The 17,843-nt window shown below is 63.3% G+C and overlaps 4 protein-coding genes and 1 non-coding gene across 5 annotated transcripts in view; 3 read left to right on the plus strand and 2 right to left on the minus strand.

Moving 5' to 3' along the window:
• On the plus strand, nt 1-2,539 carry VPS37D (VPS37D subunit of ESCRT-I). Its single transcript, XM_088529934.1, has 4 exons — nt 1-147; nt 1,243-1,414; nt 1,783-1,865; nt 2,051-2,539. The coding sequence occupies exons 1-4, from the start codon at nt 1-3 to the stop codon at nt 2,537-2,539; spliced, it is 891 nt and encodes a 296-aa protein (XP_088386060.1).
• Nucleotides 2,540-8,833: 6,294 nt separating this feature from the next.
• On the minus strand, nt 8,834-9,433 carry DNAJC30 (DnaJ heat shock protein family (Hsp40) member C30). The gene has a single exon (XM_088529935.1). It carries the CDS (start codon nt 9,431-9,433, stop codon nt 8,834-8,836), a length of 600 nt encoding a protein of 199 aa, XP_088386061.1.
• A 490-nt stretch (nt 9,434-9,923) lies between these two features.
• On the plus strand, nt 9,924-14,359 carry BUD23 (BUD23 rRNA methyltransferase and ribosome maturation factor). The gene is made up of 12 exons (XM_088529936.1): nt 9,924-9,971; nt 10,054-10,091; nt 10,173-10,268; nt 10,340-10,422; nt 10,511-10,607; nt 11,424-11,520; nt 11,848-11,898; nt 12,495-12,580; nt 12,792-12,837; nt 13,145-13,203; nt 13,936-14,025; nt 14,178-14,359. The coding sequence occupies exons 1-12, from the start codon at nt 9,924-9,926 to the stop codon at nt 14,230-14,232; spliced, it is 846 nt and encodes a 281-aa protein (XP_088386062.1). The 3' UTR covers nt 14,233-14,359.
• On the plus strand, nt 13,359-13,491 carry LOC148593671 (small Cajal body-specific RNA 20). The gene has a single exon (XR_015913666.1).
• A 3,244-nt stretch (nt 14,360-17,603) lies between the features above and the next one.
• Nucleotides 17,604-17,843, minus strand: part of STX1A (syntaxin 1A) — a 213,356-nt gene continuing 213,116 nt past the window's right edge. The window contains exon 11 of the mRNA XM_088530122.1: nt 17,604-17,688. Coding sequence (XP_088386248.1) covers nt 17,611-17,688 — 78 coding nt within the window. The 3' untranslated portion in view covers nt 17,604-17,610. The remainder of the gene's footprint in view (nt 17,689-17,843) is intronic.

Here is a 17,843-nt window from a genome sequence, read left to right on the forward strand (position 1 = left end):
ATGCGGCGGGGCCGGGGCGCGGGGGGACCCCCGCGCTGGCCGGAGCCCGGCTCCCCCAGCCGCCTCGGGGTGCTGAGCACCGCGCAGCTCCGCGCGCTGCTGCAAGACGAGCCGCGGCTGCAGCGCGTCGTCCGCCTCAGCAGGAAGGTACGGGCCGGGCCGGGCCGGGCCGGGCCGGGCCGCCCGCTGCGGGCGCGGGACACGGCGGGACACGGCGGCACCGGAGGGGGCGGGTGGCGGGCAGGACCCCCCCGCGGTGCCCCCCAGAGCCGGGCGGGAGGAGCTGGGCAGAGCCCGGGCTCTGCGGGCTCTGAGGGCCGGGGCAGAGGGGAGCGGGCCGTGCCCCCCCGCCCTGCTCCGCGCTTTGGGTTTCTGTTTCCTCGCGCCTCGGAAGACCGAAAGTGGCTCAGCTCGAGTCACGGGCGGTCGCTGGGCTGGTGGCCCGGACACCCTCCCTCGCCCGCCGGCGGCGGCGGGTCCCGGCGGGCCGCGGTCGCAGGAAGGGGGTCGGCCCGTCCTGGGTGCAGACGGGGCTGCAGGAACCCCCGGCAGGTGCCCCGGGCGAGGGGCCTTGTGCCACGCATGGGGTGAGGGGCCTTGTGCCACACATGGCCTTAGCTGCAGGGAGCAGGGCCTTGGCTCGCTGGCGCGCACTGCTCTTCCCTTCCTTGGAGCCTGGAAATCGCAGGCTCTGGCCCAGGGCACCACTCGCCTCGCGGGGCTGCAAAGCCCGGCACATGTGTGAGGACGGTTGCAGTGAAGACCTTGCCAGGGAGCACGAGCATCCAGCTGGCTCCGGGGCTCCGGGGGCTCTTGGGGTACTGGCGGGTTTTTGGCAGGCCATCGTGTGCCAAGCAGCGGTTCAGCACCTGCTCTGAGCTTTTATGGGGCCACAGGAAACCTGAGTGGCGCCACATCCGCTCCCTCTGCTGCCGTTTGGGGAGGCAAAGCTGAGCTTTAGAGGCTCAGATGGCTGCAGAGGAGCAGCAGGCAAGGAGAAAACAGCAGAGAGAAGGAGAGCTGTGTTAGTGCTTTGCATGTAGTCCAGAGATAGCATCGGCCTGGTTGTTTCTTGGCAGGAATTAGGTTATTTTTGAAGTCTTCCTCATCAGGAAAGAGGGATGGGGAGGGTGCAAGAGAAGAGGGCTTGTCCTGTATGGGGAGAAACTCCGTCTCCAGGAGGGCTGACAGCTCTAAGCCTCTCGGACCCTTTCTCTCAGCATTGACTTCATGTCCCCGCAGTTCCAGACTCTGGAGCAGGAGCGGGAGACGTGTTTAGTTTCAAACTACACCTTGGCCAAAGAGAACCTGTCCCTGCGCCCACGGCTGGAGAACGGGAAAGCTGCCTTAGCCATCAAGTACCAGGAGCTGCGGGAGATCCAAGAAGCGTGTTGGGACAAACAGCAGCGGCTGGGTGAGCGCGGCGCGTCCAAGGGGCAAGGCAGACTTGGGCCTGGTATTTATGGTAGCTTGCATGCCCAAAGCATCACCCGTTAACACACAGCAGCTTGGGTGGCCTCAGCGCGCTCAAAGCTGCCCCAGGCGATGGCCCCTGCGTGATCAGGAGTAGGGATGGGCATGGTGGCATTGCCAGCCCTTGGATGGGATGGAAGTAACAGTGAGATGCAGACAGCTCTGGACATGTGTTTGAGGGTGTTTTGGGTTGGAAGGGAGCTCCCCTTGCCCCTGGGGGTGGGGACGGCCATGTGCCCCACTGCGCCCCAGTCCTGGGCTCATCAGGGAGAGGAGGGCTGTTAGCAGCCCCACTCTTTCCCCACGCAGGGACCTACCTGGCGAAGTGGAGCCCGCAGAGTGCCCTGGGCCAGCTGCAAGCCAACCTCAAGGCCGCTGAGGCAGAGTCAGAGGTGAGTCAGAGAACGCCCGGGGCTGATATTCCCTGCTCACCGGGGCCTTTGCTGTGGCCTCCTGCATGCAAGGCCCTGGGGGAACAGCCCGGGAGCCCAGGGTGCTGCCAGCTCTCTGGCATCTGCCCTGGCTCTGGGCTCTCTCCACCTCTTCCTGGTTTGATGCTTTCGTGCTTGTACTGCAGGCGCAGATGGAGCAGTTCCTGTCACAGGAGCTTCCCCTTGACACCTTCTTGGAGTCCTTCTGCCAGAGCCGGACACAGTCCCACATCCATCGGACGCAGATGGAGAAGCTGCAGGAACTGCTGCAGAAGGAGAAGCCGGGCAGTGTTCCCGCGTGCCTCGTGGGGTGCCCCAGCGCCCCAGCCAGCCCAGCACAAGGCCACTTGGCCCCACTGCAGAGCAGAGCTGTCCCCAAAGCTCTCCATCTCCGCTGTGGCTTCGTGCCTGCCCTTCTCATCCCCTCGAAGGCCGCTGTGCCCTTCCCTATTCCAGCTGCGCCTCCCATCCACCATCTGCCGGCCTTGGGACACCAGCCACTCGCCGCGCCGACTGCAAGCGCTGCTCCAGGCTCGCCGCTGCGCTTCATGAGACACATCCCCTTCCTCAGCCCCCGGCCTTTCCGCGTGCAGCAGCTGCCGCCCCGGCAGAGGCAGGAGCCGCCGCACCGGTAGCCGCGCGGGAGCGGGGGCTGTTCTTGCTGCTGGCCTCGCGCGCCCATGGAGATGGTGCGACAGCATCGGGCTGGAGAGCAAGCGGGGTGGGCATGTAGGGTATGCACAACGCCAAGGGGCTGCGGTGTCTGCGGGGCAGGGTGGAGGGGAAATAGGAGCTTGTGAGGGCATTTAGGTGCTTGGAATTGTAGCTGGGGCAGCTGGGGAGGTGGCCGGGCCGTGGGGCTATTGCTGGGAGCTACTGTTGGGGGGTCTCTGCTTTGGAAGCAAGATGAATAGTGACGGGAGGGCTGTGGGGGGCTTGGGGCGGTTACAGGGACACCCGTGGGTCAGAGGGGATGGGAGGTCATCGCAGGCTGCGGAGCCCTGGCACTCATCACCAGGGTTGTAGGCAGCCTGCTGCACCATGGTGTGCAAGGACCGCGCTCTTCCAGGGCCGTGGAGGGCCTGGCTGAGCTGCCAGGAGCGCTGGGAATCACTTGCTTTCCAAATAAAGGCTTTTTTTTTTTTTTTTTTCCCCCAGGCTCCAGGTTCCCCCTTGACTGGGGCTGTGAATGGAGGGAAAGGAGCAGGCCTGGCAGGGGGGAGAAGCAGTTGGTTGCAGGGGGCACCTACCAGCATTGGAAGTGGCTGACAGTGAAGGAAGGTCCCTTGGCGCTGCCGCATGGCCCCGGCGCAGCGGGAGGCCGGGTTTCCCCCCAGCGCAGAGCTCCCCAGTTTGGCCACTTCGGTGTCGAACGTTCATGGTAGCGGGAGAGGTCTCGTGGTGGCTGCCGCCCATCGGCCCTCCCAGAGGGAGGTTAAACCCACCAGGTACAACCCCACAGCCAGCCTGGCTTGTTCCTGAGTTCCTGTAGTGCCTGTGCACGGCCCTGGTGCATTTGGCCTCACCAGTGCTGCAGCGAGCCCTGCTCATGTGTTTTTGGCACGATCCACTCTTCTTGCACTGTGTGTGGCTTTGGCAGCCAGTGGAGAAGGTAACGGGAGGCCCAGGTTTACCCTGTTTCATCCCAGACTCCTGTCTCTTGCCTTAACCTCACTCTCGGACGGAATGAGACAAGGTTGGGAAGAAGGAAGAATTATGTGGGAGGATAAAATGGGGGCAGCCATTGAAGTGAATGTCCTGGATTTATTCAAAAGCTGTAGGTTTTGAATCAAGGAGACCGGGTGGCTGGACTATCTGGGGTTTTGCCAGTGCCTGCTGCTTCTCTGTGTCTCACCTGGCTCATGGGACTCAACCCTAAAACCGAAGGCCCCTGGACATGGCAACCTGCCTCTGTGACGTGCATGGTGAGAGGAAGGGGATATAGGGCGGGTGTGAGCACAGATCAAGCGCTTGGCTGGGCTCCAGCGCCAGCCCCGCAGGGCTAACATGACCGGGGAACCAGGGGACACAGCAGGTACAGGACGGCAGCTCAGTGCTCCGGAAGGGGTTTGTGTAACAGGTATCACGGTGGATCCCCCACACCACGTGTAGGTGCCCAGGGTTTGGCCGCTGTGGGCACCTGGAGGACGAGGGTCCATGGCTGGGCTCCTCCCTGCCCTTGCTCTAAGGTTTGTGCTGGGGCTTTCCCTCTTGGATTGCCTTGCCTTGCACAGCGTAGGCAGGCTGTGACAGTGCCCGTCCTGGCCGTGGCAGGACCCAAGGCCATCAGAGCGTGGTGACTCCAGCTCCAGCTTCCCCTGGAGGGAGGGAGAGCCCTGCTGGTGCCCCCAGAGATGCCATGGTGCCAGGGCGCTTAGTGCCGGTGCCACCGCACTGCCCTGAGAGCATCCTCACCATGTCATGGGGTGGGGAGGATGTGCCCGGCCAGTCCCAGAGGACACTGGTCCAAGCCAACACCTAGAAAGTAATTCTGGTCTTTGCACTGTCCCCGTCATCGTGGCCACAAGGCAAGTCTCTTTGTGGCGCAAGCAGCATCTGGGACCATGGCAGTGCTGCGCCTGGAATGGGGATGCACAGCCCTGTCCTGCCCCGTTCCCTACCTTGCCCCAAGGCCCCTTCCCGGGATCGTGTGAGGTGACTGGGAGCAGCATGGGGATGCAGGGACCTGGGAACATGCATGTGCTGAGCCACAAGGCAGGTGTGACTGTGCACGTGGAGCCAGGCAGCTGGAGAGCAGTTGCTCATTGATCCCCATGGCTGACACAGACCCCTTGGTGATGACTGCTGGGCTCAAGGCACCAGGTCCTCTCAAAAGAAGAGCACATCCCACAGAGGCTAACGGTGCTACAGGTGACAGTCAAGCTGGGAGCCCTCCCGGTGCTGTCGTGGCCCTGGCTGGCTTGCTGGGCTGCTCTGGTTCGTGGGCACCCAGCAGCATCGCTGGGAACTTGCTCTGGGTCGGGTAGGAGCGAGGAGCAGTGACCAGGCCCAGGGCCTCCTGCCAGCCTGGCCACCGCTGCATTTAGCTCAGAAGCTGATGAGATCCACAGCCTCACAGAAGGGCTGAGGTTGGCAGGGACCTCTAGAGATCCTCTAGTCCAACCCCTGCTCCAGCAGGGACACCCAGAGCAGGGGCACAGGGCGGCATCCGGGCAGGTTTGAAGATCTCCAAAGAAGGAGCCTCCACGGCCTCTGTGGGCAGCCTGTGCCAGGACTCCAGCACCCTCACACTATCCCAGCAGAGCCTCTGCTTTCTGGAGGTTCCTCCAGGCCCCAAACCCAAACGTGGTCCCCGTGCAGCTCAGAGGCATTCCCGGTGCGGGCAGGCAGCCGTTCCCGTATTCCCGGTGCGGGCAGGCAGCCGTTCCCTCCCTCCAGGAGCTCCCAGGGGCCGGGTCCCGCCGGGAGCGTGTGGAGCGCGAGCGCATCGCGAGCTTCCCGCCAGCACCGCCCCGCTGGGCCTCACTCCCTCTTTGCTCCTGGGCTCGGTGACTCTCCCCACGGTCCCTTGCAGGGACAGCCCCGGGCTGGGGACAAAGTCCAGCCTGGGACACGGGTAGGGGCAGGAGGGGGCCGCCCCAGCGCTCCCGCAGGACGTGGTGCCTCTCCCAGCCCCGAGCGCTCCTGGTCCCGCACACCCGGCGAGGGCAGCGGCTGCTGAGGGGAGCCCCCCGGCGCAGCCAGGGCCGGCCCGCAGCGAGGGGGCACCGCGGCAAAGCGTGCGGGCGAGCGGCTGGCGCAGCCACCGGGGCTGTTAATAGGAAACTCCATTAACAGGAGCCGCTGCAGGAGCGGGGGGAGCCCCGGCCGCCCACGGGTGCTGCCAGCCGTGCAGCCCGGCCCTTGGGGCCATCCCTGCAGCCCACGGGCCAAGCAGCGACAGGACCGGCTGCAGGGCCCCAGCCTGCCCCCTCCCACCGCTGCTGGGAGGGCAGCCCCCAGGAACGGGCTCGGGACGGGATGGGACAGGACAGGATGGGACAACAACATGGCTGCGGCCCCTCCCGCCCGCACACAGACGTCCCCCGGCAGCCCCGTGGTCCCTCCAGGCCCCGGAGGAGGCCACGCTCCACGTCACAGCGCTCAGAGCCCTGCACTGAGCACGAGGTGCAGCGGTAACGTGGCAGGGCTGGGAGCCACGTGAAGGCAGCGTGACCCGTCTTGGTTACGTGTCATGGACTCTGCACCCACTCTGCCAGGCCCCGGGGCTGGCACTGCCGCGACTGCTTCATCCAAACGTGTTGCCGTTTTGCGAGCTTTCTTTCATCTCGGTTGAGTGGAAGACCCTCTCGTTACCCCATGGCTGTTCACTAACCAGCTTTGCCTCCCTTTCAACACAAGGGTGGTGTCATGTCTTTTGTTATTAATTCGGATATGGCAAGGAGTAACAACCACATCTGCTCACAGAATTAATCATTTCCAGCCCTGGGATGATGACGCAGGGTAGAGGTGCCCTAACACCAGAGACCTTGAGGGTGGTGAGAGCTGAGGCCCGTCCAAAAACTCGCCCAGGAGCGGCTCCTCACAGCAACAGACTGAGGAGCCTGCAGCAGTGCAGGGCTCTCACCGACCTCCTGTTCTTCTCCTGGTCCAAAGGCATAGCCCTGTAGCCCTTCCCGCTTGCTCCAATGGCATAGGTGGAACACAGGGTTCCTACAGAGCAGGTCTCTATGCCACGTGTCCTACATCCTGTCATTCCTGCGTGGGCCGTGGTTTCCTCTCATTTTTCCCTCTGAGGTCCAGCTCTTGGTGGGCTTGTGCCCTGCCCACGGCTGCTGTCATGGATGGATGCAGCTGGATTTCCTCTTGTGCTTGTGCCACAGGCACCTCGCAACAGCTGCTCTCACCCAGACCTGCAAGAACCCCCGGTGCTTTGGGCACCTCTCCATGTGAGAGAGCAACGTTAACCAGAGGTCAGTGTTGACACAAGAAAACAGAGGGGTGGAAACGGCGTGCAGGGAATGCGTGTGCTCGTTGTGTTCCACGCTGGCACAAGAAGCAAATCCATCCTCCCCAACAGGGCCTTGCAGCAAAACAGGAACCCCTCACCTTCCTCATCTGCTGCTGGCACAGTAGGAAAATACCAGCCTGTCCCCTCACCCTCCAGTTTTCCAGAAATATAAAGACTATTTCCCACCCCAGCCCACCCGCAGAAAGAGACGAGTCATTTCACGACCAGTTTATGAGATGGTAAACTTTAATGTTCCAGGTCTATCAGGGAGACTTGGAGAAGAAGCAGCATAACTGCAGTGCCCAAACCATCCCTTCTAAGGCACAGACTGTATCACCCCGGGTGTTTCACCCCCTGCATTTCAGACACGAGCAGCAGGCCCAGAGCAGGAGCCCGGGTTCCGGGGCGCCCACCCGCTCGGCGCCGCAGACCCTCCCTGCCCGGCAGCGCTGGCAGCTGGGGACAGCCCCAGGGCCCCAGATCAGCCCAGGGAACACACACTGCCCACCGACTTCCCTACTTCTTCCAGCCCGGAGGACGTTACCTGCCAAGCCTTGTCTGGGCAGCAGCCTTCAAGTGACTTTTTCTACAGCAACGTCACCCATGAATGACATGGAGTCACAACGCTGGAGTCTTCTGCCCTGTGTCCAGCACCCCAGAAGGCCAAGCTCCTTGTGCTCCCCCCAAGCCGACACTTCAGCAGCAGGATCAGGAGTAGGATCTCTCCTACAGGGGCAGGCGGACAGCCAGGGGCTCCTGGAAAACCCTGTTCCTGCCCCGGGCTCAGTTTGCTCAGCACAGCCCTCTCTGGAGCACGCGGTTGGAAGTGGTACCTCCTTCCAGAAGCAGCTCTCAAGAACACAGATGAAAAGTCTCCTATGGCAGCTCTATGCCACCATAGTCCACACGAATACTTTGCTGCTGCCCCAAGCTTGCTGCAGAGCTCGGCAGCTGGGCTGCACAAGGCGTTTGCTTTTAACACATCTGCGTTGGGAGAAGAGATAACCCAGGACCCTGCAGCGAGAAAGGGCACTTGGCCTCTGTGCAGACACCTGCCAGTCAGGCCCAGCAAATCCAGTGCAAACAAACACGGGTGAAGTCAAATATTCTAAGTGCAAATGATGCTTGAGCACACACAAAACACAAACAATGCCATTCTGGATGCAGAAACACACGGCCCCGAGCTGTGAAGGCCCGGGCAAGATGCTCTTGTGCAAAGTTCCTCTCATAGCCCAGACAGGACAGGCTATTCCCAGCACTGTTTTGGGAAGCGTCTCCAAGGAGAAGCAGGTGGTGCCACACGCGGACCCTGACACGCGCAGCCACCAGCCCAGCCTTCCTTCTTGCAGGAACCATGTCTGAACACGGGACCTCTGCGCTCCCGAGAGCCCTGCAGAGGGACAGGGCTGCGACGCGGTGCGGGCGGCAGCGCTCTCGACGCTCCGCGCTGGGGAGGTAATACCACGTGTGGAAGCACAGAGGTGGCAGGGCTCCGCGGCAGAGCCATCGAGAGCTGTTAGCCGGGATGAGCGGGAGCATCTCCTATGGAAACACACAGCGTACAAACCCTGCTGGCAACTGTTTAATCCCCGCTGCGGCTCAGGAACACGGTGCATGGATTCCGCCTGGGTTCGGCGGCAGCGCCGGTGGGGTGACACTGTGACAGTCCATGAAGAAGAGCCCATCAGCCACCGGGGGCCTCGTGCCGTCTGTGTGGTCTCAGCAGAAGGGCACGTGGCCGGTCACCGAGCAGAACCGCCGGTCACCCCCAGTGACATCGCGTGGCCACGAAGGCGCGTTGGGCGCTCACACGCGTCGCCCGGCGGGAGGGCGCGCGGGCCCCGTGCCGGTCACACCGCGGGAGGGCACGCGGAGGAGCAGGGCCCGCGCGGGGCCGCCCGTCCCGCTCCCCATACGGATCCACGGCGCCGAGGCCGGGCTGGCGGCCCCGCGGCCGCTACTTGAGGCCGTAGAGCAGGCCGAAGCTCAGCAGGAAGAAGAGGCCGAGCGCGATGTCGGGCAGGGGGCCGCCGCGGGCCCGGGCCTCCTCCCGGCGCTGCCGCAGCTGCTCCCTGCGCGCCCGCAGCACGCGCTCCCGCTCCAGCTGCTCGCCGTAGTGCGCGCGGTAGAAGGCGTCGAAGTCGAAGGCGGGCGGCGCGGGGCGGCGGGCGCCGGGCGGCGGCGGCGGCGGGGCGGCCGGGGGCGGCGGGCGGGCGGCGGGCCCGGCGGGCGCGCGCGGCTCGGCGCGGCGCAGGACGCTGCGGTCGTAGTGGCGGCGGCGCGCGACGCTGCCCAGCACCGCGTAGGCCTCGCGGATGGCGGCGAAGCGCTGCGCCGCCTCGGCGCTGCCGCCGTTGCGGTCGGGGTGGCAGCGGAAGCTCTGCTCGTAGTAGGCCGCCTTGATCTGCGCCGCCGTGGCCGTGGCCGGCACGCCCAGCAGCTCGTAGAGGTCGCGCCGCGGCCGCGCGCTGGGGCCGGCGGCGCCGCTGTAGCCCCGCGCGGCGGCGGCCCCGGGCAGGAGGGGCCGCAGGCACCAGAGCGGCGGCCCCGGCGCCATGGCGGCCTGCGCCGCGGGGCGGGGCCGCCTCACCTGTGCAGGCGGGGGGCGGGAGGAGAGGGCGGGGCGTAGTGACGTGCGCGCCGCCGCCGCCAATCGGTACAGGGGGCCGGGATAAGGGGGCGGGGCGTAGTGACGTGCGCCCGCCGGTGGTGTGGGCGGGGCCGGTGACGTGCGCGCCTCCGCCGCCAATCGGTACAGGGGGGCGGAATGAGGAGGCGGGGCGTAGTGAAGGGCACCGCCGATCGTGGGGGCGGGGCCAGGTGACGTGCACGCCGCCGCCGCCGCCAATCGCCAACGGGGGCCGGATGGAAGGGCGGGGCGTAGTGACGTGCGAGCCGCCGCCGCCGAGCGCCGTGGCGGGGGCGGGAGGAGAGGGCGGGGTGTAGTGACGCAATCGCTGCTGCCGCCAATCGTCAATCGGGAGGCGCAGGGCGGGGCGGAATGACGCGCTCGGGGGCGCCGCGCGGTGACGTCACGAGGCAGCAGCATGGCGAGCAGCGGGCGGCGGCCCGAGCACCGCGGGCCGCCCGAGCTGGTGAGCGGCGGGGGGCGCCGGGGCGGTGACGGTTGCGGTGGCCGTTGCGCCTCGGCGTCACCGTCTCTCTCGCTCCCTGCAGTTCTACGATGAGGCCGAGGCACGGAAGTACACGCAGAAGTGAGGCCCGGGGGGCGCGGGGCGCGCGGGGCCTCGTGCCCGGCCGCCCGCTCACGGCCGCGCTCCGCGCCCCCCTCGCAGCTCCCGCGTGGCGGAGATTCAGTCGCAGATGTCGGAGCGCGCCGTGGAGCTGCTGGCGCTGCCGGGGGACCGGCCGTGCCTCCTGCTGGACGTGGGGTGAGCGGGCGCCGCGGGGGCGCGCGGGCCGGGCCGGGAGCCTCGGGGTCGTTACCGCTTTTCCCCTGCAGCTGCGGCTCCGGCCTGAGCGGGGATCACATCTCCGAGGAGGGGCACTACTGGGTCGGCCTGGACATCAGCTCTGCCATGCTGGGTGCGTAGAGCCTCCCCCGCAGCCCTGTGCGGCCGGGGTGACGCGCGAAGCCACGGGCTGGTGCCCTCATCTGCCCTTGTCCTCACAGATGTGGCTGTGGAGAGAGAGGTGGAGGGAGACCTGCTGCTTGCGGACATGGGCCAGGGCATTCCCTTCAGGCCAGGCACGTTTGACGGCTGCATCAGGTGAGTTCGTGCCCACAGCAGAGCCCCTCTGTGTGACAGTCTGTGTGACTGCAGTCCCGCACCGTGTACACATCGTGTGTGGCCCGTGCCAGCGTGCGCGTCCTCATCAGCCCCTCTCGTTCCGTTGGAGTCCAGCTTCCTGGGACAGGCTGCTGAGATCCGGGATTGCAGATGCAGCTCCCAGCAGCCAATCCACAAGGGGAGCTTGTCTTTGTTTTGTAGTGGTGCTAGGCTAGGAGGCCTGGCTGAAGCAAATAAATAGAGCCCCTGCCAGGAGGTTTGAGACTGGATGCTAGGAGAAAAAAATCAAAGTATATCTGTCTCCACTGTGCTTGGTTATGAGGTACATCACCGGACCAAATGTTTGATGGTTGCTTTGGGATGAGGGGCTAGATGGAGGAAAATGGGTATTCTCTGTTTCTCTGTCTCTGTAGAGGCCTTGGGTTACCTCACTGAGTGCTCTGCTCAGCATCGCTCGCTGGCAAACCCTGCCTGAGCTGTTTGCCTGAATGTGGGTCCCCGCCAAGCGCTTCAGTTACTTGAGCACTTGGCCTTGGAAGGGATGATTGGTGTCTCTGTGGGGCTTGGGTCATTACCCCAAATCACTTAGTGTTTTGACACGACTCGATGAGTCTCCGGAGAGGTTTATATAGCACCTTTACTGCCAAATAGAAGGCAAAGCTGTATGGAAAATATGAAATAGCTTCCTCCATGGTCCAGCAAATGCTCAGTGCTGAAAGGAAGTTTGCAGGGAGGTGACACACTTTGCTAAAGAATTGATGGCTCTGTGTCCCTGAGGTCTTGTGTTTCCTTTAGTATTTCTGCAGTGCAGTGGCTTTGCAATGCTGATAAGAAGTCACACAGTCCTCCAAAACGCCTCTATCGGTTCTTTTCGACTCTCTACAGTGCCTTGGTAAGTGCTCTGTTGTTTCTAGCTACTTTCACATCCCCACTAGCACATTTTAGCAAGCCGCTTTTCAAGTACAAGCTACTGAATTCTAAGGCTGACGGGAGTATCCGCTCCCTGTCTCCTTTCCTGCATGGTCTCCCACACTTCCCTAGTCCCTGCACTGGCAGCATTAGCCTTGTGCCTTGCCGTGCTGTCCCGAAACTGGCCCTGTATCCTGGGACTTCGGGTCTGGGGGCTTTGGGTGAGGTGGGTGACTGTGATGGGGCTGGGAATTGGGTGCCCTGGGAAAGCCTGTACTGAGACAGGTTTGTGACTTTGTGTTTCCTGTAGGCCCGAGGATCCCGAGCTGTCCTGCAGCTGTACCCTGAGAACTCGGAACAGGTACAGGCGGAGGAGGGGTAGGAAGAGCCTGGCAGAGGATCTGTTGGCTGTTTGAAGTTTTGAATGTTGTTTTTTTTTTTTTTTTTTTTTCCCAGAAGCTTGGTGTATGTCTTAGTCCTTTCTGTCAGTTAAATTCTGTGGTAGCCAAGAAATACTTGTAAGGAGAATGTCCTACCCAATTTCCATTGCCTCATGGACTGTCTTGCAGGGAGCCTTAAAATAAAATGATTGGGCAGGACATAATCTGGAATTGTGAGATGGAGCTTCCCCTTGCATGACTGGGATTGAAAGCTGGGCGCTAGGGATGTGTGCTGTGCCATGACACCCCAGCCCTGGCTAATCCAGCCCCGTGTTGCCCTCCTAGAGATTTACCTGTTTGTTAGACCCAGCTAGACCGAGGAGTAGGGAGAGACGAAAGAGATGCCGCAGAGCGGGTGCTGGGCTGCAGAGCGGGCAGTTTGCTGTAGGGGTGGTTAGAGGGGCAGTGCAAGCCACCTCTGCAGCGTGCTCTTAGCTGGGGACTGAGCCCAGGGGGGTTTTTGTGCAGTGCTGGTGGGTGACGGCTCAGTAACTTCTGCCTGTGCTTCCTTTTCTAGCTGGAACTCATCACAGCCCAGGCAATGAGGGCTGGCTTCACCGGGGGAATGGTGGTAGATTACCCTAACAGTGCCAAAGCCAAGAAGTGAGTCCTGTTCTAGTTTAGAGGGTGGGGGCTGAGTCTAGCAATGATTCTTTTTTTCTGAGCTCTCTTTCTGTGTTCTGCAATCCTGTCCTGGGCAGAGGTGGCAGCTTAGATCTTGCTGTTACAAATGATCTAGGGTTTTTGTGTGGGGACTTGGAATCACATGCTAAATCCTGTCTTCACACTGCTGTTCTTGCTCCTGCTCCTCCAGGTTCTTCCTCTGTCTCTTCGTTGGGGCATCCAGCACACTACCAAAGGTGAGGAGCTCTGTTTTACCGTGGAGAAGCATCTCCTCTCCCCTGAGGATCCTTCCTGACTGCTGGGAGGAGCTGTGTGTGAAGGGAGGTCACGGAGTGGGACCTAGGCACTGCAAACATGAGTTTATTCAAGTGTTTGCTGTTGATCTCACCAGCCTCTTCCCTGAGCTCTGGTTTCCTTGTGGCTGGAAAACAGTTTGCTTCTGCCACAGTTCTTCGCCTTGCAGAGCCCTGGGTTCCCCTCCATTTACATGTCAATGACTATTAGCTCTGTCTGCTGCAAATGAAACTTGTTTTTGCCTTCCAGGCCCTTGGTACCGAGTGTGCTGATGAAGAGCTGCAGCAGGCAAAGTTCACAAACGAAAGGTATCGTGTGGGGCAGAGCCCTACGCCCGGGGTTGCACAGGGTTTGGTGGCGTGAGGAACACTGTGTTCGCTGCCGCTGCGGGACAGCCGGAGGGGAGGACTCGAGGGCCTGGGAGGATCCCTGGCAGCGCGGACGGGCAGTGCTTCATGGCCAAGTCTCCTCCCACGGCAGTGGTGCAGGGAAGCGTTCCCCTTGCAGCCAGTGGGCGAGACAGAACAAAAGCGAGAGGAAAGTCGTCGTGGCTGCCAGGAGCTGGTGGCTGCCATGTTTTCCTGCCTCTTACACTGCTCTGCTCATCAGTCCCGGGGGAGTCTTGCATGGGAAGACAAGCTGCAAAACTGGCAACTTGTTCAGAAGCTAAAGGCTTCGCCTGCTTGTTCAGACCAGAGCAGACGGGGGAAAGGCAGCTGTGGACCCAGACCCAAGAGTGTGGACCCAGAGATCCTCGAGTCCAGCACACTGCAACCTGTGGAGAAAGGTGCTCCTTGCTCAGAGCTGGGGCTGCTTGGACCTGCCCTGCTGTTGTCCTGCCCGTGTATCTGGAGCTGGGCTGTTTGGACACCTGCTCCAGCTGCTGCTTCCCATCCCTTGGAGGAGTGGGTTGTAGGCTGTTACCACATCCTCTGCTCCACAGGAATAGTTAGTTCTGGGTGGGCATCCTCCAGTCCGTTAAAGAGTGTGGTTTTTCCCCACCTCAGTTCTTGTTCAGCTCCTGTTTGTTCTGTCTGTAGGACACGGTTCAGAAATGTCAAGGGCAAATCTGTAAAGAAAAGCCGGGACTGGATCCTCGAGAAGAAGGAGCGCAGACGACGGCAGGGCAAGTAAGTTGAGCCGGGTCCTGTCTCTGCTGAAGCTGCGGCTGGCGGTGCTGGTCGGGCCCACCAGCACCTGCTCAGTCTCCTCTGCTCTCAGATGAGCTCCCCCTCTCAGATGAGCTGTTCCACACTCAGCTGCTCCACACTTTTCTTCACAGGGAGGTGCGAGGAGACACAAAATACACGGGTCGGAAGCGCCGCCCTCACTTCTGAATGGATACGGATGCTGCTGGAGTGCAAGGGGGTGTGTGGGCGCCCGTGGGAGCCTCCCATGGATGATGCTGGTTAGCACCCCCGGACAGGTCCTTGCAGCTCTTGCAGGAGGAGGCCTGGAGGTGTTACCTGCCCTTCAGCTGCAGAGCTTCTAGGCCTTTTCTCCCAAGGAAGCCGGACTGTGCTTTGGCCGCTGTGCGCCAGGCCCTTGCTGACCTTCTTGAGTTGGCAGGAAGCTGCCTGGAGCTCCAGGTGACGCAGGACACTGTAGCCAGCCTCCTTGATAAACATCAATGTCGTGCGGTTGTTGCTATTCTCCTGTGTCCTGGCCTTGGTGCAGGAATGGGGAGGGTGGCAAAGCAGCACCTGCTTCACGGCCAGCTTGCACCTCCCTTCGGGTGCACTGCAGCTGCCCCTGGTGCTGCGGTTCTCCATGTCCCCTCTCTGGTCCCCACACCCTCCTCCCTTTGGCTAAAACAGATGTAGGAGCCAGAGCGTTACAGTTACAAATGTTTATTCTACATAAAAATTCCACAAAATGGGAAGCTGTTTGCACCCAAAGCTTTGGGAGAAGAAGGGGGAGGCTAGCAAGGAGAGAAAGGGTGAAGGAGAGAAGAGGCAACATACAGTGTCATCCAGCCCAGTGAGACAGAGCAAGCCGGGGTCAAGATCCACATAGAAAACAAGGACACTTAGCTCACAGTACAGCAACGGTACAACTCCACGGGGGGCTTGGAAAGCCTTCAAGTACATTAATTACAAAAAAAAAAAAAATCCCCAGTTCGAGTGCAAGCTGTGCGTGCCCCACACTGCTCGTGGAATACTGCATCAAGACACGCTCCCGGCGCTGGGAGGGCGGGTGGCACTTGGAACAGAGGCGGTTGTAACCTAAAGGACACGGGGCTTGAGGCTGGGGCAGGCGGGGAGGGGGCAGTCTGGAACGAAAAGAGTGAAATGTTTCTCCAAAGCACAACCACATTGTTGGTGATCCGGTCTGTACATGCAGTGGGCAGGTAAAAAGGAACCGAATGGGGCTTCCCATAGTGCAGGGGTATTTATTGCACCGAAACACCCTTCCCTGCCAGCGAGGACACTGGGGCTGGCCCACAGGGACAGTGATGGCAGCAGGCCCGGCCACCTCCCTCCTGGCACGGGAGGGAGAGGGAGAGCCCAGCCGGGCGCCGCTGCCACAGCTTGGGGCTGGGGGTGGCTGCTGGAGCGGGGGGTACCTGGAAGGAAGGAAGGAGCGAGTGCCAGAACCCCCCTGCCCTGAGCTCCCACTGCTGCTCCGGCCTTGGGCCCTGCGTGGGGCCGGCCACAGCCCTGGTGTCCTGTGAGCGGGTGCCACAAAAGCTGCTGCTTGGGAGAGGAGAAGGGGACAACAACAACAGAAAAAGGGTCCCCTCATGCTGGCAGTGGGCGCTGCACAGGCCTCCCCGCGCCCAGGCTGCCAGCACTGTTATTGCTTCCCAGGGGAGGGGACCGGCACTCGCGGGCTCGGGGCGCAGGGGCGGCCTGCGGTGGCGGCGCCGCAGGGGGACAAGGGCCACAGGCCCCCGCGTCTGTCGCCCAGAGCCAGACAGTCCCACGGAGCAACGGCCTGGTCCCTGTCTGGGATGAGGCTGCCTGGCCCTACCTGCACTATTCCCAGCGTCCCCATTTCCCCTCCCAGCCCGTTTGCAGTGATGTAGCTCAGTGACGTTACCCCAGCGCTGTGACAGAAGGGAGCGCGGGCTCAGGCCCTCGGGTGGCCACGGTTGCTGGTGGCTGGGCAAGGGCAGGGGGCAGTGAGGGACCTGGCCAGCGTGGCCAAATGTCCCTGGGGGCTGTTGTGGGGCCTCTGGTAGCAGGGACACGGGGAGCAGTGCGAGGGGGCCGCCCTCCTGCTCGCCCTGGGGCCGCCCGTGCTGCGGCCTTGCCCAGGCCCGCGCCGCTCGCCCAGCACGCACAGGCTGCCCTAGCCCAGCCAGGCGGCCGCAAGGCCGAGCGGTGGCTACGGGCTCTCGCTGTGCCCCTCTCGCCCGCGGCTGCGAGTGGCCCCTTGGTGGCACTTTGGCACATACGGGCAGGTCAGCTGGAGCGGCGGCGCTGCCCTAGGACACAGGGGCAGAGCCCTGTGCCAGCCCTAGCCCAGGGCATGGAGGCAGCCGCCGTTGTCCCTAAGCGGGCAGCTCAGCGGGGTCACGGGCAGCAGCGGTGGTGGCGGCTGCACCCAGGGGACGTGCAGGCAGGTGGCAAGGGCAGGAGGTGGCAGAGAGATGGAGGGAAGCTGTTGGGCACCCGGGCCCTGCTCAGAAAGGGGTAAAAGGTGGGAAGGGGAAGGTGAGGGCTGATGCTCCGGCCTTGGGGGGCCAAGGGACACGACAAGGGCCAACGCTTGGGCCCAGAGAAGCCACTCCTGCCTCCACACCCCAGCTCACGGGGGCCTCCAGGGGCAACATGAGGCTGGGAAAAGCCCCGGTCCCAGCCGAGCACCATGGGGTCTGTGGGGAGGTCAGAGCCAGGCCTGAGCACAGCGCCCCGGAGCAGCGGGAGGGAGGCTGCTGCTTGTTGGGGCTCGGACGGCGGGAAGGGGGTTCTGGAGCAGGGCAAGCGCCTGGCCCTCCCCGCTGGCCTCGAGCTACCCCTGCCCTGGGCCCCGCCAGGAGCGCCGCACGGGGCCCTGCCTGCCCCATCCCCGCACGGCAGCGACGGGCCCAGGCGGCAGCACCTCGGCCTCCCCGCACCAGCCGGGGCTGGGACAGGGCCCCCTGCTCCCTCCATCCCGCAGCTCCCCGGCCCTGCTCCCACCCGGCAGCAGCCCCGGGAAGGCCTTGCCCAGGGCGCTGCGCGTGGGCTCAGCGGTGTCGCGGGCAGCAGGGAAGGGGCAGGCACGGCGCACGCTTGGGGAAGGACCCCGTGACAGAAGTGGCCCGAGGCCGGTGGCGTTCAAGCACACGAGGCTGATGGACACGAGGGCTCGACCTGGAGCGATGGCAAAGCCGGGGGAGGGTGGCTGGGCGCTACCCTCCTGCGGAGTCCGAACCCCCCCTTGCTAGTGCCGTCCTGCCCAGCCCAGGAGGAGCAGCAGCACCCCAGAGCACCCGTCCCCAGCCTGGTCCCAGCCAGCCACCCAGGCTGGAGCAGTGATGCGAGCTCGGGTCCCCCGTGGTCTCCCCCTTGCACCCATCACAGCCCCTGTCCCCCCACCTGTGCCCCGGGGCTGGCACTCCCTCCACACAGACGCACCGCACACACAGCATCACAAACAACCATGCATTAGAAACTGAAATGCTGCTGGGAGGCTCCAGGGCTGCGCGGGTCGGCTCCGGCTCGGCTGCGGCCCCTGCGGCGTGCGCAGCTCCGTCCATCGCACACCAACAGTCCCGTGGGGAGAATCTAGCCGAAAATGCCGCCGAAGGTGGAGGCGATGACGATACCCAGGATCACACAGCAGATAATGATCATGATCTTCTTCTGCTCAGGTGCGCCGGCAGCAGCGGGGAGCGAGAGGAGGGGGCATGGTGAATGCCAGGGGCTGCCCTGGTCCCTGCGCCCCCAGGGCTGCAGCCTCCCCCCGGCCCGGCCTCCTCGCGCCCTCCCCTGCTCCCGCTGCCTCCCGGGGCGCTGGC

The sequence above is a fragment of the Tinamus guttatus genome, unplaced genomic scaffold (assembly GCF_059628265.1).
Source record: "Tinamus guttatus ecotype Peru unplaced genomic scaffold, ASM5962826v1 Tinamus_guttatus_pri_ptg000356l, whole genome shotgun sequence".
Lineage (NCBI taxonomy): Eukaryota > Metazoa > Chordata > Aves > Tinamiformes > Tinamidae > Tinamus > Tinamus guttatus.